General features: G+C 39.5%; 1 protein-coding gene across 1 annotated transcript in view; it reads left to right on the top strand.

The window, feature by feature from the left end:
* ENPP3 (ectonucleotide pyrophosphatase/phosphodiesterase 3) overlaps positions 1–27,956 on the top strand; it is a 63,844-nt gene that overhangs the window by 21,690 nt on the left and 14,198 nt on the right. Inside the window, exons 7-20 of the mRNA XM_067546750.1 lie at positions 63–142; positions 746–865; positions 2,053–2,162; positions 5,367–5,432; positions 6,619–6,691; positions 10,762–10,870; positions 11,051–11,179; positions 12,688–12,719; positions 17,974–18,101; positions 20,133–20,199; positions 23,688–23,775; positions 24,776–24,945; positions 25,033–25,084; positions 25,815–25,969. Coding sequence (XP_067402851.1) covers positions 63–142; positions 746–865; positions 2,053–2,162; positions 5,367–5,432; positions 6,619–6,691; positions 10,762–10,870; positions 11,051–11,179; positions 12,688–12,719; positions 17,974–18,101; positions 20,133–20,199; positions 23,688–23,775; positions 24,776–24,945; positions 25,033–25,084; positions 25,815–25,969 — 1,379 coding nt within the window. The remainder of the gene's footprint in view (positions 1–62; positions 143–745; positions 866–2,052; positions 2,163–5,366; positions 5,433–6,618; positions 6,692–10,761; positions 10,871–11,050; positions 11,180–12,687; positions 12,720–17,973; positions 18,102–20,132; positions 20,200–23,687; positions 23,776–24,775; positions 24,946–25,032; positions 25,085–25,814; positions 25,970–27,956) is intronic.

The raw sequence follows: 27,956 nt of genomic DNA on the forward strand, positions 1-27,956 counted from the left end.
ACTAGCTCTAATTTTCAATATGAAAATTGCTTGGGAAGTAATTTGAGCATGATTTGTTGCAGAAACGTGTGGCACGCATTCAAAGTACATGAGAGCTGCTTACCCCACCAAAACCTTCCCAAACCACTACACTATTGTCACGGTAAATGAGAATTTATTATTTTTACTCTTCGTTATTTATACAGCCTGCAAAATGTTAGATGTGTTAGCAGGACAAATACAGAGAGGAAGTCCTATCCCAAGGAGTTAACAATCTGATTTTAGATGTGATGCTACAGTGAGAGTAACAGTAAGGAAGGGGTAGGATAAGGAGCCATGGAGGGGCATGGCAGACAGCAGCCAAGGAGGAAGGGGCCATAGACCACATGTTGACATAAATATGCTGCCTTGCTTAGCAGAAGTATCTATGCCCAGCCCTGTGGACAGATTGTACCAGGGGTGCTGATCTCAGCCAGAATATAGCTGCATATTAATACTGTTCTTGCTGTTACTAGTTGAGATCTATCATGCCTGTTTACAAACACATCAGGTTTCATGTGTCAGTAGTTTCTCCAATTTAGTGAAATTGGGATGAAAATATGAAAGCTGAACTCTTCATTGGCAGATAAAAGGATTATATGTGACCTAATAAGTCTTTTCTATCTTTAACTTCTATAGTCAGTTGTAATGGAACATAATATAGATTTCATTTTACTTTAAGAGTGAGAGAAATATTTCACCTTTCTTAATTTATTTTCATTCTTAGGGTTTGTATCCAGAATCTCATGGTATCATTGATAACAACATGTACGATGTAAACTTGAAACAGAGTTTCTCACTTTCTGGGCAGGCAAAATTCGACCCTATCTGGTGGAGCGGACAGCCAGTATGTGTCATTCTTTCTATGGTTCTTGTCTTAGCCTCTATATTAGCTCATGTCAAAGCATAAAATACCAAGTTGTGTGATATCAAGGTTCATTAAATGGTTCTGCAATCCAATCATGCTGTGTATACTGCAGGTTTCTTAAGAGATAGTTTGCCTTTGATACAGGAGGAAAAGCTGTTTAAATTTTAAGATCTGAATTATTTTCTATATCTGAAAACTTTATCTTGTGGTGCTACTTTGTGAGAAAATTTAAAATACATTGGCCCCTCTGAAGTGAAGTGCTGGCACCACTGAAGTCACTGGGAGTTTTCCTAGATTTTGCTCCTTGGATTTAGCTGTGCATACTGCAGCAGCAACCCTTACAATAGACTTTCAGACCTGTTCTAAAAAAAAATTGTTTAAAAACAAATGCACAGTTTAAGGTTGTTGAGGGTCGAGTGTCCTTACTTGTCACATCATTTACAAAATCCAAATGCTTAAAAGCAAGGGAATGTGCAATTGAGGACATCATAGATCTTTCACTGCCCATTTTATAAACAAAGTCTTTATTAAGTATAATATTGCATATTTCATTACAAATTGATGTTTAGCTCTGACTTAAAATTGATATTATTCTTTCATTAGTAATATCAAAATATAAACATAGCACAAAACATTTTGAAAAAGAACTAAAGATTACATAGGTTCAAATATATCATTTTTATTGTTTCATGAGGAATCCAATCAGTCTTATAATGGGACTGTGATTGCAACTCTAAATATAGGAGTTTATCCCCTCTCTATTATAAAACAACATACACCTCTGTTGAGTTCAAACTGGGCCCTAAACATCCAAAACCACGAGCACAGGCCTTTATCACTGGAACAAAAGGAGGTTCATTGTTAGCTGTCAGTTATAGAAATACCCTTATATTCTTTCTAAGCTGTGAACAGCCAGTAGAGGGCAATGTTCCAACTTCAATCCATTACATTTTTCTTTCAGGAGAAAAATATCAGCTCACAAAACATTGCAATAGTTAGGTAAAAGTAGGGCAGGTGAAAGAAACAACTGAAAAATGTGAGCCTAGCAAGGGATCTTCACTTGCATTTTTCTGAATCTGTACTTTGGCTTACCTCTACTGTGTTGTATCTGGTTATCCAGTAGTGTGAAAGGCCTGAGATAAGATATTTGTGTCTTCTACCTATAGATCTGGCTGACAGCAATGTATCAGAATTTGAAGGCTGGCACCTTCTTTTGGCCTGGATCAGATGTTCCTATTAATGGAACATATCCCAATTTGTACAGGATGTACAACAAGTAAGTTTCAATATAATCTAAAGATTTATGACAAAAATCTTATAGGTTGGTCCAAAGCGGCAAGTTGGCAGTTGGTTTTTTAATAAAGGTGAAGTATTAGAGCTCTTACCAAAGTTCTGGGAAACAGATACCATATTAGCATCAAATTATCCCACTTTTACTGTGAAACTAACATTTATGACTGAGATTTTCAAAACCACTTAAAGGACTTACATGCCCAGTTACCATGGATAATTAATGGGCGTCCCTATCCCCTAGATGGCTTTAAAAGTTTCAGCTTACAGCAAAATGACAGTTTCCCACTAGAAAACAGTCTTTCAATTTTGATTAAAACAGAAAAGTATTCCAGGCAAATCTGCAAAATATATTGTATTTTCTCTGATTTTTTTTTTCACGACAAGAATATTCACATAGTACCCTTCCCACCAGGCCAATGTTTTTGTAGCGTATTGTTTTATAGGAAATGTATATATCAGGGGTGGCCAAATTTACTGACCTCTGAGCCACATATGACAATTTTCAGAAGTTCGAAAGCTGGGGTGTGCCTACCGGGGCTTGGGGCTTCAGCCCTGCAGGAGGTGACTGCTGAGGCTTGGGGGCTTCAGCCCTATGGGGAGGGATGTCTCAGGACTTCAGCCCCGTGGGGTGTGCCCTGCAAGACTGAAGCTCCAAGCCCTGGCAGGCACACCCTATGGGGCTGAAGCCCTGAGACCCTCTTCCCTGCTGGGCAGAAGACAGAGGTGACAGGTGGGAGGGCATGTGGAGTCACATGGCTCTCCAGATTTTTGTCAGGGTTGGTTGGCGCCTTTTGGTCACATGGTGTGGCTGGGCCTCCTCCCTTCATAGCAGCTGCAGGAGCTGGCAAGCTGGTAGCTGCAGCTGTGGGGAGAGTCAGTGGCAAACATCTGGGAGCTTCAGGGAGGGCCCACTGCTTTAGCTCCATGGGGAGAGGCAGCAGTAAAGAGCTGGGAGCTGCAGAGAGTGGCTGCTGAGGGCATGAGGGGGCATGCCTGGGGTGTCTGAATCAAGCTGTTGGGGGGGGGGTGAACCTTTAAATTGCACCCCCCACTTTCAGCAGGCACCAGTCTTTGGCCCCACCACTCATAGCCCCACCACCTGACCACAGGGCAGAAGCCCTGAGTTCCCTCCTCCCCCATTCTGATAGGTGGAGAATGGGGGAGGGCTCAGTGAGCTGCACTTTATCTATAAAAGAACCACGGTTTGGTTACCCCTGGTGTATTGTAGATAGGCCCGACTTGACATGAATAACTGAACATGGGGAGGCCTCATTTCTTGGAAAATGGGATAAGGAGGTAAATAGATTAGCAGATTGAAAACAGAATGTTTGTGCTAACTAAGTAAATGGGTGACTAAGATAAGAGACAGAATGTCTGAGCTAGCAAAGATAAGAGATGCTACACCCAAGGAATCATTTACTACAAACAAGATAATAATCAATAAGATAAATCAGGAATACAAAGATGAGCTAAAGAGTAGATTGAGCATGGACAGTGCATGAACAGAACATGCTGTATAATGTATGGTTCCTAGAGTATCTAAACTAATCCAAAAATGTTTGATGCAATGTATAGTAAATGCAAAGAAATGTGTCAATGTATATAAAGGGAGATAGTAACTTTGGATCTGTGATGTACCCTACATCCACTCCATGTTGCTGGATGCCAAATAAAGATTCCTGAGTGACAAAGTCTGGAGTTGAACTGAGTTTTTCGGAAGCCAAGTGGAGAGAGGGAATCCCAACATGGTGGTACCATGACTTGAATGGCCAAGCTTGTTAAATAGCACACTTATCTGGACCATAGTAATGGAAAATGGAATTTATGATACTGGGGAAGAAAATTTGCAATTTGCAAGGCTAGAAGGTCCTGGACCTTGAGCACCACATGAAATTAATAATTCGACTGTGCCAAGTATGATTGCTATTCCTAGACAGACATGGAATACTAAAGAATCTGTATATGTGAATAGTATGGGTACAATAGAGAATGGGACCTATAAACAACATTATCCCAGTGTGAAGATGGCAGCACCAGATGGATATGAAATAAATACAGCCTGCTGTAAATGATTCAAGCACAGATGGTTTTGTGAGTGCTCAGCATAAATGAATCTGAACACAAGTGAGGGAGGTTGGACCCAGCTAGTAATTAAAGAGAGTGAAGGAGGTGGTATGGCACGGGAACACATTATGTGCCCTGGAATACCAGAACTTTTTGGTGGTGGATTTTGTCTGAATCTTACCTTGCTGACTCAGATTGAGACCCATGCCCTATGGCCAAGTGTGCAGATGAAGGAGAATGTGACAGACGCCATGACAGACAACACTGAATGGGAGTCACTGGTGACCAATCTCTTTGTACCCATACCTCACTGTGGTCGGAAGCAGGAATTTTGGGAAGTGACTGGCCGAGAATCACTAAGCTGCCCACTGCTCCAATTTCCAAGGTAGCTTAAGCAGAATGTCGGAAGCCGGAAGTTCAGAAAGCGCTTGTTTTTCAGCTAGCCCACCCGTGTCAACCACAGGCCCTGCCAAAAAATCACTTCTGGCTATGCCCCTGGCTTATCTTTATAAGTCTGTACAAAGAAGGATGGCTTTCTGGTTAAGGAACAGGACTGGGAGTCAGACGACCTGGTTACTATTCCCAGCTCTGCCACAGGCTTTTGTGTGTGACTTTGGGAAAGTTAATCTCTCTGTGCATCAGCTTCTTCATCTGTAAAATGGGGATAATAATATTAAACTACCTAACAAGGTATTATGAGGATACTTAGTTAATGTTTTTAATGTACATCAAAGTCTTTGGATTGTATGTGCTATGGAAAGGAAACAGCTTTTTTACCTATTTATACATATGTGTCCATTTTAGAAACTTAGGCCTTGAACCTATAAACTCTTCTGCACCTGTTTAACTTTGTACATATGCAAGTGTTTGCAGGATCAGGACCTTACTAATGATCATTAGAACTGTTCTATTTCATTAAAATATTAGGGAAATAAAACAGTGAAAGTATCTCATTTAGTCATTAACATTCAAAAACATATGCCTATTATTTTTTTTAATCCAACTCTTAGGCCCTAAACGAATTACCAGGAAAGTTTGCATTCCTGGGTGTTAGAAAAGGAATATATTTGTATTGGGAAATGCTTGCTGACAACATCTAATTAATTATTATTATTATTTTTAGATCAATTATATATCAACAGAGGATTTCAGAAGTACTCAAATGGTTTGATGGTTCCAAATCTGAGAGGTAAAACTTGATAATATCCAACTAAGTGTTAAAAAAAATGCTAGGTTTTTCACTCTTATAGATTTCACTTTATTTTCATATGCTTGTAAAACAAGTGAGGTTGTATGTAGTTAGCTCAGTTGTTTTTTCTTGCGATATTAAGGGTTGCTGTATTTATGGTTGTGCATATTATCTTCCTGGATTGAGAGGTAGAGATGAAAGAAGTAAACCAAGTTACTTCCAGTATGAGTTCAGGGTGTATGTATATGGATGGGAATGTACAGGCTGGTTTTTCTTTTTTGTCTTTTGCTGGCTTGCAATTTCTTTTTTCTTTGGTGTTTACTGGATAAATTCTGAGACATCCACATCCTATCCTGAGACTGAGAGGAAAAAAGACTGTGTAAAGACGCCAGTAGTATTGTGGATATTTGTGCATCAAAGAATTAAAAGTCTTATCTGGGAGGAGTAAATATTTTACTTTATACACAGTAATCCAGACTATGGCTCAGTTGTCAAAAGTTATTTTATTATAGTTTTGTGGGAGTTTTCTGTGTTCCTATGTGCTGCAGACTGACAAACAAGAATTAATGTTAATTCCTTGTAATATGCATGCTCTGCAATAGATACATGCTCAGAGCTTTTATACCTGGGGAGGAGGTGTGAACCCAGACTGTAGGCCTGAGGTGTTCTGGGAAATGTAGGTTAGCAGTTGGGTGGCCATTTTGTTCCTGTTGTGTTTCTGATGGTTAAGTTAAATAATATTATTTTAAGAATTATTTTTGTGTAGTCAAATGGAGCAATGAATTACCAGGTTAATTTGTGTTACATGTGAATAAATGAAAAAGCTTTTCATTCTTTTATGTGAGGGATAATAGATGAATACCTCATAAATTGGAAGTGATATGAAGCTCTCTGGAGTCTCACCCAGTGAAGCAGGAAGAAGTCTGGCTGTAGGCTCAGATTTTTCAGACATGGCCTCTAATTCTCAATTTCTGGGTGTCCTACTAGAGACATTGAGGGCCACTTCTGAAAATGTGGGCCTACATGTTTATGTTCACTTACAAAGCGGTTGAGAGGAGCCTCCTTAAACTTTGGTACATTTTTTTGTTTGCTTGGAATTTTGTTCAATGTTTACTTTTTTAAATAAAGTTTTTTACAGAAACTTTCCCAAATTCTCAAAATGCTCTTTTCTTTGGTTTAAATCTAGGCCAGATTTCTATACTTTGTATATTGAAGAACCTGATTCTTCTGGACACTCATTTGGACCAGTTAGTGGTGGAGTAAGTTGTATTTTTTTTCTTAAACTAAGTTGCTCCAGAAATAATGGTTTACAGTAATATATATCGTTCAAAAGGGATTGCAGAGCCCTGATTAGTATGACTTTGCTTTACACTCTAGTTAAACACACACCATTATTTAATGCTGGAATTCAGCAAACAGTGCTAACCTTCAACACTACTATTTTCATTTTGTCTATCCTCTTGGGGATAGTCAGCCCCACACCGGCATGATTCCAGCACTGCCTTTCTTGCACAAATACACAAGCAAAATTGTAGTCCAATGAGGACCAGAGAAAAATTGATTCAGAGAGACACATTTCTCGGAAAGATATTAAGATTCAAGTATGGATATATTTAAAATAAACTTGCATTTGGCTGACAGGTGATCCTTGGAGGCCATGTGACAAATTCTCAGAGCTGGCTTAAACCTTTTATGGATGGCACATACTCATAACTCAGAGCATATTATACTTTCACTTACATGCATTCTGTACACTTCTTCCTTAGAAACATAAACATTGTTATACCAGATCAGTGGTCTATCTAGTCCAGTGTCCTGTCTCTGAAAGTGGATTTCAGAGGATGTTCTGCAAAACCCTCTAGTGGACAAGTATGGAACAACTAGCCTACAGGGGAAATTTCTTACTCACCCCAACCCATGTCGATTAGTGATTGGCTTATGCCTAAAAGCAGGAGCGTTTATTGCCCTTCTTATATATTTATATAAGAATCATAAGATCAGAACTCAAGAAAATGGAAATCACTGTTGTGTACATATAATATAGGTGGGGCTGGTAGCACCACCTGTTAAGGTTACTCAACACTCCATTACAAGACCCTGTTTTAATTTACTTATAATTTTGTAAAACTTTATCCATTTGGGCTGAAATTTCCCATGCCAGGGGTCTGTCAAAGGCTAATTCAAAAAAAAAAAAAAAAAAAATTCAGCCCAAATGGTTCAGATATTTCTAAGAATGAGACTAGAGAAAAACAATCTTTTGCAAAGTTAAAAAAAAAAAAAAAAAAATCTGGCAACCTTTTCTTTGAGAAGCTCTAGTGCCCCCTTGCTTTGGAGCAAGCACTTGAAATTTGGCAGGGGACTTGGCCTTTGTGTCAGGGATGTTTGCTGTTCCTGTGAAAATTCCCCCAAATTTGGACAAGTTATAAACCCTTGAAAAAGCCTCTGTTTTCATGTGCTCAGTAGAGATTTCTAAGAATTTAAACAGCTAAAGTCTCCAAATATTCTATCCTCACTGAGCATGCTCCAGCTCCTCTTGGCTTCTAGTGTTGACCAGCCACACGTCTATACATACTCCATCCCCCGACAGCTCTTATGTGTGACTGGACTGCTCATGCAACATCCCCACAGAGCTGCTGAGCATGTGGCAGAGAAGGACTACAGGGGCAAAGATGAACTTTCCCTACAGTTGTGGCGCTGGCTGTTCTGACCCAGAGAGGTTCTGCGTACCAGAACTGAAAGCAGAAAGCTTGTCTTTCCTATGCTCTGAATGACTGCCTCTGATCTGACTGCAGAAACGACAAGAGGCACACTTGCAGGGAGGGGAAGGACTAGATTGAAATGGACAGATGTTTGTCTAACCTACTCTTAAAAATATCCAATGATGGTGTAGGATGGGTGGCTGTCCCTCCCTGTCAGTTTTGGAGGGAGGCTGCACCCACTCCCAACCCTGCTCCGGCAGGGCTTGGCCCAGCCCAGGGCAGGGAAACAGTCTTCGGGCTCAGGCTGGGCAGCCCAAAAGTGCTAGCCCAAGTCCCAATGGGCAGCAAATAGTCCAGTGCCTCACCGGGCAGCACACTGTTCAGAGGCCCCAGGCGGGGCAGCAAACAGGCTAGCACCCCAAGCGGGGCAGCACACCGTTCAGAGGCCGCCAGAGTGGTCATGGAAGTGGGAGGGGGATGCAGGCCCACCCAACTCCACTGCGTCCCAGCCCAGGTCCCTAGCCGTGGCAGAGGGGTATGCCACGGAGTCAGTGGGGTTCCAACCGCAACACGCTGACTCACTGTCTGGTTTCCCAGTCCCCGGACCGAGTGGCCTCTCCCCTGGGCTACTTCTTGCCCCCTTTCCCTTGGGTACCTGGTGTGCCACCATTCAGTCGACCTCGTCAGGGTAGGCGCCCAGGGGCAAGTTGCAGAACCCCTTGATATCGTCGGGGGGTGGTAGGTTGGGCAGCTCATCGGGGAGGTCAGTGGGAGGCAGTTCCTCCAGGTCCGGCCCTGTCAGGGCCCGTGCCTCCTCCTCATCCTCTGGCAACTCCAAGGGCAACTCCTCTAGATCTGGCCCCGGTATAGCCACCTCCTCCTCATCTGTGTCCAGCAGCTCCTCCAGGTCTTGGCCTCTCTGGATCACCAGCTCCGGTGGGGTGGTCGGATCCAGGGGTACCTCTGGGTCCCAGGCCATGCGCTGCTCATTTGCTGGTGCCCGGACGCAGGCCCTGGTCCGCTTACCAGGCTGCAGGCAGCTCTGGAGGGCGAGGAGGGATGTCCTTCCCCTCCGGGAGCTTGCCGCCGACTGAGCTCCTGGGCACCTCTTTTATACTTCCTGTCCCACCCCCTCGCTTCCGGGTGGGCGGACAGGCAGTCTCTGGCTCTGCCCCCACAGACCCAGCCTGTTTCTCCCTGTCAGTTTCTGAGGGAGGCCACATCCACTCACTACAGATGGAAATTCCACAACCTCCTTAGGCAATTTGTTCCAGTGATTAACCACCCTGACAGAAAATTTTTCCTAATGTCCAACCTAAACCTCTTGCTGCAGTTTAAGCCCATTGCTTCCTGTCCTGTCCTCAGAGGTTAAGAAGAACAATTTTTCTCCCTCCTCCTTGTAACAACCTTTTATGTACTTGAAAGCTATTATCATGTCCCATCTCAGTCTTCTCTTTTCCAGGCTAAACAAACCCAGTTCTTTCAGTCTTGCCTCATAGGTCATGTTTTCTAGACCTTTAATCATTTTTGTTGCTCTTCTCTGGACTTTCTCCAATTTGTCCACATCTTTGTCATGGCATCACACTTTAAACCTTATAAAGAAAGTTATTCTATTTTGCTTTTCTTATGATTCAAGATCAAGGAACATTGTCTCAGGTTCTCTCTTTCTACTACAACCTGAAACTGCATTTTTAAGTGAATAAACTATTTGTTCAAAAAATTGTGCCTAAATCTATTCATAGCTGCCTGTGTGAACAGAATCAAAGCCATTGTTATTCTATCAGCGTATGCCGTGATGAATATTTCGTTCTGTCTTTGTATTCTTCCAACTATTCAAGAAAAGCGGTCATTCTTTTTTTAAAAAAACGAGAGAGAGAAATAAAGACTGCGATTTAATTTAGTTATCCCCTCTTAGTTACACATGCAATGATATAAACAGGAAGCAGAATCAGACCAAATACATATACCGTACTTATGCTTTTTAAATGATTTAAGCATATGTCTTCTTTTTGCTAAGAGGGTGGAAGAGGTGTGCCTTGCAGCAGAAAAAATCAAGGTGGTCTCTTCTTCTCTATCACATGAGCTGGCAAGCATGAGAAGAGAGGCAGGGTGCCAAAGGGGAACTGCTCTTTGTTGTGGGTGTACTTGCCATCTGAAGTTTAAAAGGAGAGTTTTAGTGTCCCAAGTTTGCAAGAAAAATAATTTCCTTATCTGTGTTTCTAGATCTCTGATTTTGTAAAAAAACACACTTTTTAATCCTAAATTTGAAGCCAAATTTGACCTGACTCTGGCTCTTTGTTTAACACAAGATTTAGCATCCATTATACAAAAATTATTTCTATTGTAATATAGCAAAACTTAGTATGGTGGTTTGAGGTTGTCTTTTATACGCAGAAAGCAGTAGAAACGGTGTTTTGCTGAGTGGAATCAGTGGGTGTTTACACTAATAAAATGCAGTGATGTTGATAGAATTGTTTTTGAACTCAAAAACAAAGAATACAATTAAGAGTGGAAAGGTGATAGAGAAACTTGCTTATTTTTTTCTACCTTGATTATACAGTCTGATAGATTGACTAGGGTCTTGAAATCACTAGCAAGGAGAAATTCTAATGAAACTATTTATTCTTTAGGTAATTAAAGCCTTGCAGTTAGCAGATGAGGCACTGGGAATGTTAATGGAGGGACTAAAACAGAGGAACCTCCACAACTGCGTAAATCTCATTGTTTTGGCTGATCATGGTACTGTATATAGTTTTGTACTTAACTTTTCAGTGTCTGTTCTACTATATCCTTGTTTATTCTCTCCCTTGTGTCTGATGTTCATGCTCACTGTTTTAATAAGCTGCCATAAATAGTCTTGTCAACATTGCAATTTCTAATATAACAAAATATACTATTTATATATTGTTCTTGTTTTAGGCATGGATAAGACCGACTGCAACCAGTTAGAATATATGACTGATTATTTTAATACAATTAATTTCTACATGTATGATGGGCCTGCAGCTCGCATTCGGGCTTACAATGTTCCAGAAGACTACTTTACTTGTAAGTGTGAACCCATGCTGTTAGTGCACAACCAGCACAACAGAAAGAAGAGAAATAAAGAAAGTGGATAATCAATAGTTTTGAACCTTGGGGATCTCTATAGTGAACTTTTCTGTTCCAGCTGAGCAGGCCTGAATGTCATTGGTTCACGGAAACAATGTTGCAGGAGTGATCTTTGACTGTAACTTCAGAGGATGCTGAAAGGCAGAAACTCTTATGACAGATTGCAATTTTTGTTTTCATCTCATGTGGAAAGAGAAAGGATAGTATTTTGATTAAGGCACTGACCTTGTGCTCAGGAAACCTGAGTTCAGTTTCCAGCCTTGCCATAGACTTCTTACTGACGGGCAAATGGCTTAATCTCTGTCTCAGTTTTCTGTCTGTAAAATGGGAATAATAATGCTACCTTTCTCCCAGTCATAGTCTGTCTTCTCTATTTAGATTGTAATTTCTTTGGGGCAGGGACTGTCTTTTAATATGTGTATGTACAGCACCTACCACAGTGGGGCCCTGATCTCGGTTAAGACCTCTTGGTGATATCATAATACAAATTAATAATAATTGAAACAATTTAAATGTACCTGTAGTGTATGATGCTATCCGATTGAAGAAAGTTCTCCCTCTCAGTCAGGGAACAGAATAGGGTAAAGTAATAGCCTGAAGTCACTTGTTTCAATGAGCATACAGAATTCCTACTGTCAAAGTCAGGCTTATTTTAGAGCCTTAGGAGTCAGCAAGCTATTGTACTTATTTATTATTTCTCATGTTCAATGTACAGTTGATGTGCTTGGCATTAGGATATATACCATACAAAATAAAGACAGTCCTTGCCTTGAACAGTTTACACTTTAAACAAGACAGAAACAGAATAGACAAGCTATGATGAGACGCCCAGAGGAGGGAATAAATAAGATTTAGGGTTTTTTTAATTGTTAATGTAATTATTGTTTCATTTCTTGTGGGCATCTTATTATTCCTAAAAACATTTGTCTTCCCTAAAACAGCAGGGTTCAGTAAAAATAAAAACAAACTCAATACTAAATGGTAACAACAAAAGATTAATCTCTGTCCTTCTCAAAGCATGAAAGATCAATTGTAACAGCAGATTTGCCTTTCTCTGAAGCATTAATTATGACTATTGTCAAAGCCATGGTACAAGACTTAAAGGACCAGTGGCCCAGATGGGGTTCAGTACTGCAAATCTTATATTTCAAAGCGGGGGCTGGGGAGAAGTGGAGAGTTTGTCTCCAAGGATTTGTCAGCTTTGTCTTTGGTCAGATACTGCCATGGCAGCTTTCTGCAGTCCACCTTTTTGGGTTCCCTAGCTAGTGATTCTGGCAGCTAATAAGTACATGGCTGGATAATCTGCTTGGGCTGACAAAGCACCGGGTGCTCACTTTTACAAACTGTATACTAATAGATACAAAAATAGTGAACATTCTTGCACAATGCTTTGAATTTTCAATAGTTTGAATGTAACTTATTCTATTTTCTTTTTTCTTAAACAGTTGATTCTGAAGGAATCGTTAAAAACCTTACTGTGAGTAAACTACTTTCTCATACATTTATTTCCTCTAATGGCATTTTGATTAAGAAGCATATTTCTGTGGATGTATTGCATGTGCACGTCTCAAACCCTAACTTTTGCACCAGTTCCATATTGTTTCTGGTGGCGTATTGATTCAGGTCTGACTCTTTGAGTACAATAGGAGGCAAATCCTAAAGGCTGCAGTTTGTATGTGGACTTGGCCCATGGGATCTCTATGGAGGATAAAGGGAAGAAATTTCCCCACTCTCCAGAGTAGGAGGGATTGGTTGACTTTCACTGGAATGAATCCACAGACAGCACCCCACCGCCAGGCAGGTGGAGAAAGAGCTATCTGAGAGCTGGGCACTCAGAGAGAGATTCAAGGCAGTGGAGAATCAGGCCCAGGTTTCCTACAGCAGGGTTAACCTGGCCATATTACACGCTCCTATTAATTTCTTCTCCTATTTTTTTCCTTTCCTTGGCTAATTCAATACTTTTTACAGCGTTCAATATCTATTTTAAAATATGAGAGATGGGCAAGGTGGCCAAATGAATGTTGTTGGGGGAAGCTCCACTTTTGCATTTCTATGTCTTTAGAATTTAGATATTTTATCATTTAAACTGTTAATCATAGAATCATAGAAATGTAGTGCTGGAAGGGACCTTGAGAAGTCATCTAGCCCAGTCTGCTACACTGTGGCAGGAACAAGTAAATGTAGAACATCATTGACAGGTGGTTGTTCAACTTGTTTTTTTAAAAGCATCTAATGATGGAGACTCCCTTGGAAGCCTATTCCAGAGATTAGTTACCCTTACCTAATATCTAAATCTCCCTTGCTGTGGATGAAGCCAATTACTTCTTGTCCTACCTTCAGTGGACATGGAGAACAATGGATCATCATCCTGTTTAGAACAGCTCTTAACATATTGGAAGTCTGTTATCAGGTCCTCCCTCAGTCTCCTTTTCACATGACTAAATGTGCCCATGCTTTTTTAACCTTTCCTCATAGGTCAGGTTTTATAAACCTTTTATCATTTTTGTTGCTCTCCTCTAGTCTCTCTCCAATATGTCCACATCTTTCCTAAATTGTGGCACCCAGAATTGGACACAGTACTTCAGCTGAGGCCTCACCACTGCCAAGTAGAATGGGACAGTTACCTCCAATGTCTGACATATAACACTCCTATTAATTCAGTCCAGAACCATATTTGCCTTTTTGCAGCTGTGTCACATTGACGACTCATTCAGTTTGTGGTAGACTATAACTTCCAGATCCTCTCCAGCAGTGTTACCACCTAGACAGTTTTCCCACATTTTGTAGTTGTTGTGCATTTGATTATTTTTTCCTTTGTAAGTGAAGTACTTTGCCCATGTCTGTATTGAATTTCATTTTGTTGAATTCAGACCAATTTTCCAGTTGATCAAGGTCATTTTGAATTTTAAACCTGTCCTTCAAAATATTTGCAACCCCTTCCAGCTTGGTGTCATCTCCAAGTCATTAATGAAACTATTGAATAGTACTGGACCCAGGATTGGCCCCTAGATATGCCCTCCCAATTTGAAAGCAAACCATTGATAACTACTCTTTGAATATGGTCTTTCAACCACTTGTGCACCCACTTTATAATAATTTCATCTAGATCACATTTCTCTAGTTTGCTTATGAGAATGTCATGTGAGATTGTGTCAAAAGCCTTACTAAAATCAAGGTATATTATGACCACTGCTTCTCCCCTATCTACAAGATCAGTAATCCTATCAAAGAAAGAAATTAAATTGGTTTGGCATGATTTGTTTTTGACAAATCCATGCTGACTATCCCTTATAACCATATTATCCTCTAGATGCTTACAAATTGATTGTTTAATAATTTGTTCCATTATCTTCCAGGTATGGAAGTTAGTCTGACTGGTTTATAATTCCCTGGGTCCTCCTTGTTCCCCTTTTCAAAGACAGTTACTATGGCCTCGTCTATACTGCCAGCGGTCGTCCCACGGGAGATACGCAAGCTGTGTAGTGTAGCTTGCATATCTCCCATTGACTTACTAACTTTCACTTACTGTGATGTCTCCATTACACTGTACCAATGGGAAATGCCCTCCAGTCAATGCAACCTTATGCTTTTCGCGGGGGTTGACCAGAGAGCACTTCTGGGATTGATTGAGCTGGTCTTCACTGCCCGCTCTATCGATCCTGTGGTATCAATCCTGCAGCGCCAGCATAGCCCCGGCAATGTAGACATACCCTATGTTTGCCCTTTTCCACTTTTCTGAGACTTCTTCCACCCTCCAGCAGTTCTCAGAGACAATAGCTAATGGCTCCAAAATTGCTTCAGTTCCGTAGGATGAATTTCATCAGGCATTGTGGACCTGAATATTCTTTAGCCTGTTCTTTCCCTATTTTGGCTTGCATTCCTTCTCCCTGCTTGTTAATATTAATTGTGTTGAGTATCTGGTCATCATTAGCCTTTTTAGTGAAGACTGAAGCAAAACAGGCATCAAGCACCCCACCTTTCTTGATGTCATCAGTTATTAGCTCTCCTTCCCTGCTGAGTAGAGGACCTACATTTTCCTTCATCTTTCTCTTGCTCTTAATGTATTTAAAGAACCTTCTTATTGTCTTTTTTGTCCTTTGCCAGCTGGAACTCATTTTGTACCTTAGCCTTTCTGATTTTGTCCTTACATACTTGTGCAGTATTTTTGTACTCTTTTCTTTCATATTCTTATTTTGTACTTGTTCATTCTTAATGACTTATTGACATAGTTTTGCATTTAATTCATTTAATGTTATTATTTCTCCATCCAGCACTTATTCATAGGTGAAACAGTTGACAAAATGTTCTAATATTTTATTATTATATGTTATAGCGTGGAAAAAAATCTCATGGCACATCCTATAGGTGTCATTTTTATTATTTGTTTATAATGTGTATTTCAAAGACATTGCCACCAGAGGTCGTCCTGAATCTTGCTGAAAAACTCAACAGTACAATATGATATGTTGCTTTTGCATGTCACTGAATATTCAGACAGCAACTTGAATCCCTAAGTTTTTCTTGATATCCAGGATTATTTAGTTATTTTCCAGTACTAAATAATCCAAATAACCATTCAGAGTAGATGAAAAGAAATGTGAAATGTCTGTCCTATAGCTATAGCCTTGAATTCTGGGAATTCCATCTTCCTCTCTATCATTGGTCATGAGTATATAGTGCAGCTCAGCGTTTCTAGCCTCCTTCCATCTGTTTTTCTTGCACCAACTACCAATGTATTTTATTATATCATTTGATGGCTTCCTTTACCTTTTCTCTGGATGAGGATCTCATGTAGAGTTTCAGGAGTGACCTTATCTCAGGGCATATATAATAGGTGTCATGTAGCCATTTCTTGAATCCTTTTCTAAAATAATATATTATCAGCCACAGTTGCTTATTTGGTTGTCCAGGCTTACTTCTTTTTATTTTATAGGTTAATCAGAATATACAGCTCTTGTAGCTGAACACTTCAGACCAGATTCTTAGACCCACTATGACTCCTTGTACTGCTCTACTGGTACAAAGAGGCCAACTAGCTGGCTTAACCAGCTGCCCAAAGATTCTGCCTGAGTAGGGGAACCTCCTGGGTGGCATAGAATCAGCAGTAGTGGTTCTAGACCATCCCACTGCTGGTTTCCAGGGTCTGAGGCATAACCAGGGAAAACAGCACATGCCTGGAGCATTGTTTTACTCTGGTGCTCTCTAGCTGATGGAATGGCCCCTGAGGGCCATAGGCAGCTGGACACAATTTAACACAGCTGTGAGAGTGATGCAAAGATACTATAAAGCCATGTTAATTGGCCAGCTGAGTACTCTTTTGGGAAACTGGGACTCCTCAGGTAGCATAGAGTTGGAATAGCTGGGTCTATGCCACATCTCTCTCTCCCCCACTAGAGGAGTTATGGTTCAGAGAAAAGGGGCATGGCTGAAGCACTGCTGAGGCATGATCTCCTGAGGCCATTGGCAGCAGGCAGCCCTGAGGTGCTGATAGGAACTTGTGATCCCTATTTTACAGTTGGCCTTAGCAGATACAACAATAATTATAAAGGTAATACAAAATCCTTCACTCTCTCACACTTTCCTTCTCATACAAAGTCTTTCTTGTTTTTTTCTGGCCTCCCCATGATTAACAGTAGGATTGCACCATTATTCTCTAGTGAAGTAAAACTCAGTATGCATCACCATTACCAATACCGTTAAAACAAGAGATGATTCTACCTAAAATTCAGTCTTTTCTAGACTCCTTAAACACAGTATCTCCCAGTCAGAATTATTGGGAGTGCCTGGATTTTTACAATTGCACCACTGTTTTTTTAAAAATTCCTATTACATATTTCAAATAAATATAGATGGTTCTTTAAGGAATTGCAGAAATCCTAAGCAAGTTTTGAAGTGAGGTCACCAGGTCTAGTGAATATGTTGGTTTTGTTTGTTCAGATCTGTGCTTGTTATAGTGCTTAATGCATACTTATTTCCTTTCTTCTACTTTTGGCAACTTCAGAGGTTTGAGATGCTACAGATTGTTAACCAGAAAGAACCACCAGTTGGTGTTAGAAATACTTTTGCTATATTAAAACTCATTAGAATCTATTCAAATTATTTCAAAGTTACAATTTGACAACTCAGCATATTTTATCTCTTTTAGTAATTATACATTTATATACAAGAGTACCAAAAGTTGGATATTGACCGTTTCCAAGAAACAGATTTGCATGCTTATAATTTTTTAATGATTTCAAAATGACACCTTATAAGCATGTGAAAGGATATATTCCCCTCGCCTATTTATTGCAAATTGCAGAAAAGCCATTAACTTTCAGGGACCTTTAGCTACTAACTTGTAGAATATGAACTGACATACTAATTGCAGGTATGGATGTCAAGAACATTAGCCATAACATATACCAAAGCCTTTACCATTACATGTTCTTTGTTCTTATCAATAACTTTACAACAGGTTATACTAAGGATTGATACACTTACAATAGATGCTATGGCACATCTTGTCAAAGGCCTATGTAACAGATCCAAATAAAATAGTTTACCCTCTGTTATGAACTGCGACAAAAGTCTGGTGGAATATGTCAGTGAAGAAGTTATCGTTCTAGCTATCAGTCAATATAGACAGTATATTTAGTGTGCCAATACCCACAGTATCTATGGCAATTGCTGAATGATGTGTTTGATGTAGTGCAAATCTTACCATGACTGGATCTTTTCATGTTTTTCAGTGCCAAAAACCCAACCAGCATTTCAAACCCTTCTTGACACCCAACTTGCCAAAGCGATTCCATTATGCTAACAACATTCGCATTGACAAAGTTCATCTTTTGGTGGACCGGCAGTGGCTGGCTGTTAGGTAAATTACTGGCTATAAATTTATTCTTATGCTTATTGTTCAAGATGTCTCATTTCCTTCACAGATCTGTCATTCGCTTTCTATTTAAGACTTGCATCTCTTGCAGTGAAGACAATACCTGGTCCTTAGAACACTGGATTTTCCAGACTGTTAGATGAATGTTTAGGAGGATATATAAAGGAAATGACTGTGTGTGTCTGTGTGAGCCAGGTATTCATTGCTTTATGTGGTGTGCATAGAGTTTTCTCCTCAAATCGGCATGGTAAATAAGGGGAATCAAAGTCTTGTTCATTGTTCACCTTCACTAAATGTCTCATCACATCAGTTAACCATGTAGGGCTGCCAGAATTGGCTTCTTATATGCTCAGTTAAAGAGAATCCATCATGCAAAAAGTGCTGCAATTTTTCAAAGCCTTATAACTCAATCAAATCAAAGCCAATTTTCACAGAAATATTCAAAACACTTTTCAATGAGGACTCTTACTTTGTTAAATTTTAACTTTCTATCTCCTGCCATGCCAGTGGCAGAGCTTTTCAAAAAATGTTGCAGGAGCTTTTTTGTAATAGTGAAAGTCTATTTTCTTCCACATTTTCCTCATTTTTACTCGAACTTGAAAAAATAAATCACCTTTGGGAAGAGACTAAGCCAGAAAAGTATACCAAAAAGTGAATGATTTAGAAAGTTATGATTAACTGAAAACAGGATGGTTAGAATGGAAATAGTTACCTGATCTTAGCTGTTGTAGTTGCTTATGCTCCAATTATAATGATGTGTGTACGCAAACTGCATATGTTGTGGGCATACACACATTGTAAATTCATAGGGGTAGATTTTCAAACCATGTATTGTGTGTGCACTCAAAGGTGCAATCGGAATAAATTATGGGTGTGGTGTCAGGGTACCAATTTTCATGTGGAAAAATGAAAGTGATAAATCTTAGAAAATCAGAAATTTTAAGCACCTTTCATCCCATTTACATTCTCAGTTGAAAATGCGCTACAGATGCAAATTCTACTTGCACTTATTATTGCTTCAACTGGCAAAAACCTTTTGGGAATATATTCTGTATTGTATTTTATAGATACATATTCCTAAATCATCTGCTGATGGTTAATCTTTTATGGCTTCTTGGATAGTTTTTCTTTCTCTTTTCCCTTAAATGCCTTCTGTCTGTTTCTGAGCAGAGGACTTATTTTTCCTATAATTTCATTTAATAATATTTTTAAACTTGAATTTTTGTTGAGCGAAGGTAAAATGCCTGTTTAATATTTTATTTCATATTTTGTTTTGAGTAGTGTCCAATATTTGTCCTAGATATTTAAAGAGAAATACTGATTTTGGGATGTTTTCATGTTTATCTTCTCTTTTACATAAGAACATAAGAAGAGCCATAGTGGGTCAGCCCAATGGTCCATTTAGCCCAGTATCCTGTCTTCTAACAGTGGCCAATGCCAGGTGTTTCAAGTGTTACTCATTATAAGTCAAATAATATGACATTTATTGTATTTAAAATACAAAATCAAAACTAAGGCTGCAATTCGTAGTGAAAAATGGAAACATTTTTAGGAATGATACATTTAAATTTAAGTGTTCCTTCATAAGGCAAAGCCATCTGTAATCTTGATTGAAATTGTTCCAACAAGACTACCATAGCTGGATTTTCTAGCCAGAAGTCTTGTTTTAAGATGTGAATAGCAATGAAGACAATTATAAAAACTAGCCCCAAGCAGATGATACATTTTTTGGAATTTCCCAATTCAGAGGTCAGCCTTTTTCTTTGATTATTTCAGAGGCATAAATGCACTATGCAGTAGCTAGAAACTTGAGGTAAATTTAAATAACCTCAGTGACTTAAGAGAAGCAGAAGTCTTTACAAAAGTCAGCATTGTGTTATAAGAACAAACAGTACCAACATATTATGCTAAATTCTTCTCTCAGTGTGTGATCTGAAGTCCTGTTTTGTGGGGTAACAAGAATTTTTGTTGTATTTGTATCATTTTTACTTATAATATAAAATGGTTTCTTCTTAGGAATAAAGATTATACATTTTGTGGTGGAGGTAATCATGGCTATGACAATGAGTTTAAAAGTATGGAGGTAAGATAATTTCTTCTCAAATCTTACGTCCCACTGTATAGCCAACTACATACAGTGTAGTATATGACAATTTTTGCAATTTGATTTTTTACATGGTCATTCAGACATCTAACCCTGGAAATCTACTCATTACGGAGACAATTTGTAACCAAGATCAAATGATCAAATTGGCCTCAATTGTGCTTGCAAAGTCTAATACTTAGTCATGTCTCAGGCCATCTAAAAATGTAAGAGTCATATACCCTAAGCACATCATGGTGAGAAACAGAACTCAGCAGCATTCCCACAGCCATATTAAAAACATGAGAACATAATAATCAGAAATTCCCTAATTTTTTCCAAAGTATTTGCATTTCAGATGAAATGTACTAATAGAAAACATTAATCATATTTATTCTGCTGATATAATATGTGTAAGGACAAATTAGTGCTTTACAGTGTGATAATATACCTTGCTAATGTTTTTCTTTGACAGCATTCTGTTTGTGTTCTTTAGAAGTGCTAATCAGAAAGAATTAAGAGTTTTTCTGTATTAGTCAGTTCAAAATCCCTTTCCTCTTAAAAGAACAAAGAAATGCCATACCAGAACAGACCATTAGTCCATCTAGTCATGTCTCCTGTCTCTTGCAGTGGTCAGTTCAGGCAAAGCCCCTCCCATAATGCATTTAATTAGCCAATACTGTATACTTTGAGGCACAATTTCTTGATTGTCATCCCTTAAAGATTTTAATCCTAGTTAGTTTAAATGCAGATGATATTCTGATTCATGTAAAAATTAAAATAATTTATGGAGTTTATTCACATATTTGCCTCAATAATATCCTGCTGCAATAAGTTCCAAAGCTTAATGGCCACATATACTAAGTATAAAGAGTATTTCTATTTATCCCTTTTAAATTTGTTGCCTTTTAATTTCATTTGATGCCCTCCTGTCTTTGTGTTATGGAAAAGGATAAGCAGAAACACATGCTTGGCTCATTCTTTCTTTGTTGATAATAAGATTCAGACCCATCCCATGTAACTGATATGTTCCAGGATTCAGTCCTTGTTTGTCTGTTCGTCTACACTGTGCCCAGTTTATGAATGAGTGCTTTAATAGTATGTCCAAAACCTACATTTGGATGCTCACATTAACTCCCAGACACCTAAATGCTTAAGTGATGATTTGAGCAACCAGAAGGCATATTTGGATTAAGCCTCTGAGAATATTTGAGGGTATGTCTACACTACAGAGACTATACCAGCATAGCTGTATCAGTGTAGCTATGCTGGCATAGCCCTTGTGACAGGGCCAGACCTGATGGCTACAGGAGAGTAGTGGAGGGTGTGTATATATATTAGCCCCAGGATCAACAAATCTTTGTTCCCTGGGTGATTCAGCTGGGGTTACTCCAGGGCAATTAGGCCAATTAGGCCAGCTGAGGCTAACTGAGGAGCTTGCCCCAGCAGTTGAAAGCCTCCCGGTCAGGCAGATGGAGGTAGCTGAAAGGGAGTTAAGAGGAGGAGCAGAGTAGAGCAGCTATAGAGCTTGGGGTGATTGCTGTTGCTACCACAAACCAAAAGGTACAAGAGTCAAGGGGAAGCCCGTCTGGGCACGGCCAGCGATCAGAGGCCTGAGGGAGGACCCTCACTTGGGTTCCAGGAAGCGGACCATGAGCAGTGGGGCCAAGGACAGGTGATCTGGGGAAGGTAGTAGCTTACAGACTAAGCACTTTGAGGCTACTCTTCACAGGGTCCCTGGGTTGGGGCCTGGGATAGAGGGCACCCCCTGTCCTGCTCCCACCCAGCCACACCACTGGTGTAGCTGAAGAGAGCGCAAGATCTGCGGGACTGAATAGGCCGCCCTTGCCACACCCTGTAGTGTAAACTCACCCTACACTGACAGAAAGGGTTTTTCTATTGGTGTAGGAACACCACTGCCCTGAGTGAAGTGAATTATGTCCACAGAAGCCCTCTTCCGTTGGCATAGCTGTGTCTACACTGGAGGTTATACTGGCATAGCTATGTTGGTATGGGGTGTGTTTTTTCACACCCCTTATATCATCATAGCTATGTTGATAACTTTTCTGTGTAGACCCAGGCCTCAGATGGAATCCTACATCGAACTGGAACGACGGTGGTGTGGGATTCTAATAAATTAGTGAACAGCAGCCCAGATCATGAACCTAAGCTGCTATGGCCAGGCAGAGAAAAATGCTCAGAAGTCCCTGAGGGTATGTCTACACAGCATTTTGGAGTCAGCCTCCTATCCTGGGTTGATAGACTTGGGTTTGCAGGGCTTGTGCTAGTGCTCTAAAAATAGCTGCATAAACTCTGCTTTGTTGCAGCTCAGGCTGGAGCTCAGCCTCTGAAGCCTAAGGGAGAAGTGTGTGGGGGGATGTTTGGAGCCTGAGCCTCAACTTCAAAGTCGGGTCTATGCAGCTCTTTTTAGAGCACTAGCCGGAGCTCAGATCTGTCTAGCTGAGCTAGGAGGCTTGTGCTAAAATGCAGTGTAGACATACCCTAAGTGATTTAGGAGCTGAAGGCCCATTCTCAAAAGGGTTCTCACCTGAGATGTAAGAGACTGTTGAGGGGGAAAATGGATTTGAACAGGGATCTGCCACCTCTCAGGTGACTGTCCTAACCATTGGGGTAAGGGATATTCTGATGCAGGGCTCCCTCATCCTCTCTTGTTGAAGCTGTCACATCCCGTTCCTCTAAGAGGCCTGGTCCTGTAGGTGGCCTCTGAGCATGCCTACTGGATCAGGCCCCCACATGAGTTAAGTGGCTAAAAGCCTATCTTCTCCCAGTTTCTGAATATGTCTGGAGCTTAAGGGAGGAGACAAGTGCCTGGACTCCTAAAGGGAGGCAACAGTGCACATGTTCAAAGGCAGAAACATAGGGAACTTTTACTGCAAAAATATAGGTACTGAGTTAGTTTAGGGACCTACAGGGTCAAGTGAGAGTTTTGTGAATCATAGTTGAGCCTAAACCCGGACTTGGGTAGCTAGGTCTGCAGTTTAGGCACCTAAGTACTTTTGTGAATAGAGGCCCTGGGCACATTAGAAAATTTTGCTCCCATATAAAATTGTCCTTGGACTCTTGACTCCCAATAGTTTAAAAATTGTCCCTATGAATGTGACTTTGTCTCTGCAGTTGTTTAAGTGGAAACACACTTGCAAGGGAAACACAGACCTTTGTGTTCAATATGTGGCAGGTAAAAGTAATCTCTTAAAACATAAATGCAGGGATGTTAAAGAAAAATAAAATCAGATTCTTTATATAGCTGAAAATTGGACTGAACAGAGTTCTTACACAGTCCTATCTTTTTCATATTATTTATAACGGATTAAATTCTGCTCTCTTTCATCTGTATGATCCCACTGATTTTAACTATTTTGACAAGAGTGCAGAATCTGTACCAATACTCTTAGTTCTCTTAAAATCTAACTCCTGTTGTTTTCAAGTTTGGATTCTTGTAGATAATAGCTTTTATTATTACAATCCAGGCTATCTTCATAGCATATGGCCCGAGCTTTAAAGAAAAAACTGAGGTGGAACCGTTTGAAAACATAGAGGTTTATAATCTAATGTGTGGTGAGTATAGACAACCAGTGCTGCAGCTGGTAATGCATAAGCGGGTTTTCAGATGCTAATACATGATGAGCTAAAACAAAGATTACAAAAGCATTAGCAAATGCATCCAGAAGCTAATAATTCTGTATCAAATGCATCATCCCACCTACTGAAGTCCCACTGGATTTCAGGTTTATATATGTTGGCTCCCACTCATTAAGAAGTTAGCTGCAAGATAGAGGAATCTTCTGTTAAGATATCTCCTGATTGGAGAAAGAATCATGAAGAGGAAAAGTGCTCCTAACAAATATATGAGCTACAGGTATGCATGAGCGCATATGAGTTCCCTGTGGTCATCTTGGACAGGCATTTTGCAGATAGTTGCAGAGCTCTTGGACAGAATTTTAGATGAGCCACTGTAACCTGAAGTTTGTGGTATATTTTCTATAATTTCTTTTTTAATTACATAACATGAAGCATTCCAGTGCTCCTTATAATATAATGTGATGGTCTCAAATAATGACACCTGTAACATGGTTAAAATAATCAGAGCTCATTCCTACAAAACCACTTAAGTGTAAAAACTACCCAGAAATGTAAAACCTGGAACATCTTCATGCTTACACTACATTTTATGTAAAGTTATTTGTTATACTGTACAAACTATTGTTGACCCTCCATTATTAAACAAATTGCCAACTCAACTGCCTGACTTGTAAGCAATTGATTAATTAGCCAGTTTCTTGATTATTTGTTGCATTGCTGGATTTATATTTAAATATTTATTTCAGCTTTGTTTTGCTGAATTCCGAATAACTGAACCTTTTATTATTCAGTGTTTCACTTATCTGTATACATTTGTGGTTGCTCAAGCAGTTCAGGTAATTGAAATTCTACTGTCATATTTAGCAGGAATGCATAAAGAAGTAGCTGTCAGGCAAATAAAACTTGGTATTTTCCTCTGTACGGCATCAGGATGCTTTTGCAAAATTTTCAAATGTTTCGTAACCTGTTTCATCAGATCTGCTGCGTATTAAACCTGCACCAAATAATGGAACGCATGGAAGCTTAAATCATCTTTTGAAGAAACCTTTCTATAATCCATCACATGCAAAAGAAGAGTCACCTCCTTTTTCATGCCCCTTTGTCAAATCAACTCTGGATAACTTAGGATGCACATGTACTCCACCAGTAAGTAATGGCTCCAGAGTTGTTGTTGTTGTCTTTAATTAGAAGATGAATTCTTCCTGAATAATCCTTTAATATTATATTTTACAGCTGTCGGATCTGGAAGCAATAAATCAAAGATTAAATCTCACCTCAGAAGAAAGTAAGTTGTTGGAAATAAAAGGAGCCGGGGTGATCTAAAATCTATGCCCTTGTTTTTTCTTTTGATATTATTGCTTTCGGTCTGACTATTTGCAGAGTAAAGTGCTACCGAAGGTAAGTAAGGATGACCAAATCTAGCTCATAATTAGCCCGTTGGCTTCAGTGGGCTATGGATCAGTCCAAGGTACTTTAGGAAAACAGGAGATAACTACTTTTCCCAGGCTTTCTGCTACTATCTCTTGCTCTTCATCTGTTCACACAACTCTGAGGGGCATATAGGTGCTTTTGGTGGATGTTCTTGGCATTTGGTTTATATAACACTTCATAGTCATTTTAGGGCCTGATTTTCACTTCACTAACACGCTGAAGTCCACAGAGCTATATCAGTGTGAATCATATTAGCATATTATTAGCAGGGTTCTATAGAACTAACGTATAGAATTAACATATGTTAGAGGAGAATCAAGCCCTGGCTTTTTGTGGTATTTTAGCAGTCGTGTGAGTAATCTATATATATTAAAAACATACCATGAAAAATATTTGTTCCACAATTTTAAATATCCAGAAGTACAGATCCTTAATAAACATGTTTTTATATGTTTATACTTGTACATATTTTATAAACTTCTTCATTCTGTTTGATGTATATTTTTCACCCTTCACATATACCTTTCTGTCAGGAAAAATGTTTTCACAAACACAAAACTCAGTAACTATTGTTTATATTCTAGTAAAAAAAGCAGAGACTTATAATTTGCCCTATGGGAGACCCAGAGTTCTACAGAGGCAAAACATGTACTGCCTTCTTTACCATCATCAGTACGTGAGTGGATACAGTCACAACATCTGGATGCCACTGTGGAGTGCATACACTGTCAACAAAACGGTAAGTTATCAAATATACTTAACATTCATAATGGAATGACCATATGTTCTGAATATAGAACATTCATTAGAGATACTGGTTATGAATCGGGGGACATCATATGATTCCTCCAGATGATTTCTTTCTTGCAATTTAATATTTTTTCTTATGAGAATGAAACAGGTTGAGTTTACCTGAAGTCTGGTAATGGAAAGGCAGAATTTTATTTTACTGTTGCAAAGCAATATAGTTCCAGTTTAGTGTTTGGATTCAAGTGGTTGCAGTGGATTTAAGCAACATGTCTGTAATGTTTTTTAAACACATCTGAATTGTCTGAATCTAGCTTCTTTTGAAAAACCATTTGTAAAATCAAAACTAATCGTACCTTGAATATCTTAAATTTTAAAAATGTGGAAATGGCCATTTGATAGGGGCACAAAAGATGCCAAGACCCAATCATAACAGTTAGGTTTAGTTGAACCAACTTATCTGTATAAAATAGGTAAATTGTCAGGATAGCAAAGCAGAGGAGCAAAACCTGCCTTAGGTCTGTAAATGCCATCACAGACTGTAACACTGAGACTAAGGGTATGTCTATACTGCAATTAAAAACTCATAGCTGGCCCGTGGCTCGAGCTAAGGGGCTTGGTCTGAGGGGCTTGGTCTAATTACAGTGTAGACATTTGGGCTCCAGAACCCTGTGAAGTGGGAGTGTCCCAGATCTCAGGCTGCAGCCTGAGCCCGAACGTCTACACTGCATTTAAACAGCCCCTTAGCCCAAATCCCATGAGCTTGAGTCAGCTGGCATGGGACAGCTGTGGGTGTCTAACTGCAATGTAGACATACCCTAAGGGAGTGAAGGAGCAGTACTGGGCCCAGAGAATCTGGTCCTGCCCTTCAGCAGCTGTGGTGCATATTCCAAATGGAGGATCTGCTCAAAAGGGGACTCTGTCAGTCTGGGGGTGGAGGAGAGGAGTGGGAGTGTAGTTGATTTGTAGCTTTTGGAGAATGGGTGCTCGTAAGTTTTCTTATGCTTATCACTTGCTTTCTCTGCCAAGAAAGCTTTAAAAAAAAATACAAACCTACTGGATACTTTATACTAATGCAGTTTCTGTTGCAAACATATTCCATGTATTTACAATTCCTTAGCAGTATGATTTATAAATACTGTAATTATAACTGGGGACGGGTGAACCTTGTAGCATTCAAGCTCTCATGGATCTCTTGAACCAATTGTCTGGGGTCACAGGGTTGGCAAAACTAGTGGAAGTTTACACACTTGCTTCCCATAATATTTTTTCAGCTAACGGGAAGTTGGTGGTTTTTTATATAATCTGACATATGTATGTCATCTTCTAGTACCAGTGCCAATTTTGGAGGAAGTTTTTCCAGCAAAAACAAACATTCTTAAAGTACTTCAAAAAACCCCCAAACAAACTATTTTCTATTGTGAAAACAGTTTTGATGGAAAACTTTTGACCAGCATTAAATCAAAGGTAATGCAGCTCTGGATGTTTCTCAAAGAGATTCAGGCTGCATCATGGATGAGCAATGAATGAAAAAGACACTGAGGTGTCTGGAGAGGACGATAACAACCAAAAATCAGTAGTACAGATTATACCTTTTATGAGAAGGTTATGAAATAGGGCTGTAAAAAGTTCCCTCTCTAATTATAAACAAGGCAATAACATGGAGAAAAGTTATATTTGTAAGGGTCATATTGCATGCTGGCTTATTTTCTAAACCTACATGGTTAACTGAAGTTGTTTTGCGAACTAAATATATTATAACTACTCAGAAGAAATAGGAGTTTCTAAGATGAGAAAGCAGGACAAAAGTCTCATTACTTCTACCAAAATATGAGTGCTAAGTGACTGAAGTAGTTGTTTCAGCTTGTACACTTTGGGCACAATACCATGGAGATGTCATGGTCCATGGAGATGGTTTTTCTCTAAATAAGCAATGCATCCTAGGTTACCTCTAAACTAGAAAAGCAATGCTCAGTGGT

This window comes from Emydura macquarii, unplaced genomic scaffold, assembly GCF_026122565.2.
Source record: "Emydura macquarii macquarii isolate MOO-44397 ecotype Brisbane River unplaced genomic scaffold, CSIRO-AGI_Emac_v2 contig_1146, whole genome shotgun sequence".
Lineage (NCBI taxonomy): Eukaryota > Metazoa > Chordata > Testudines > Chelidae > Emydura > Emydura macquarii.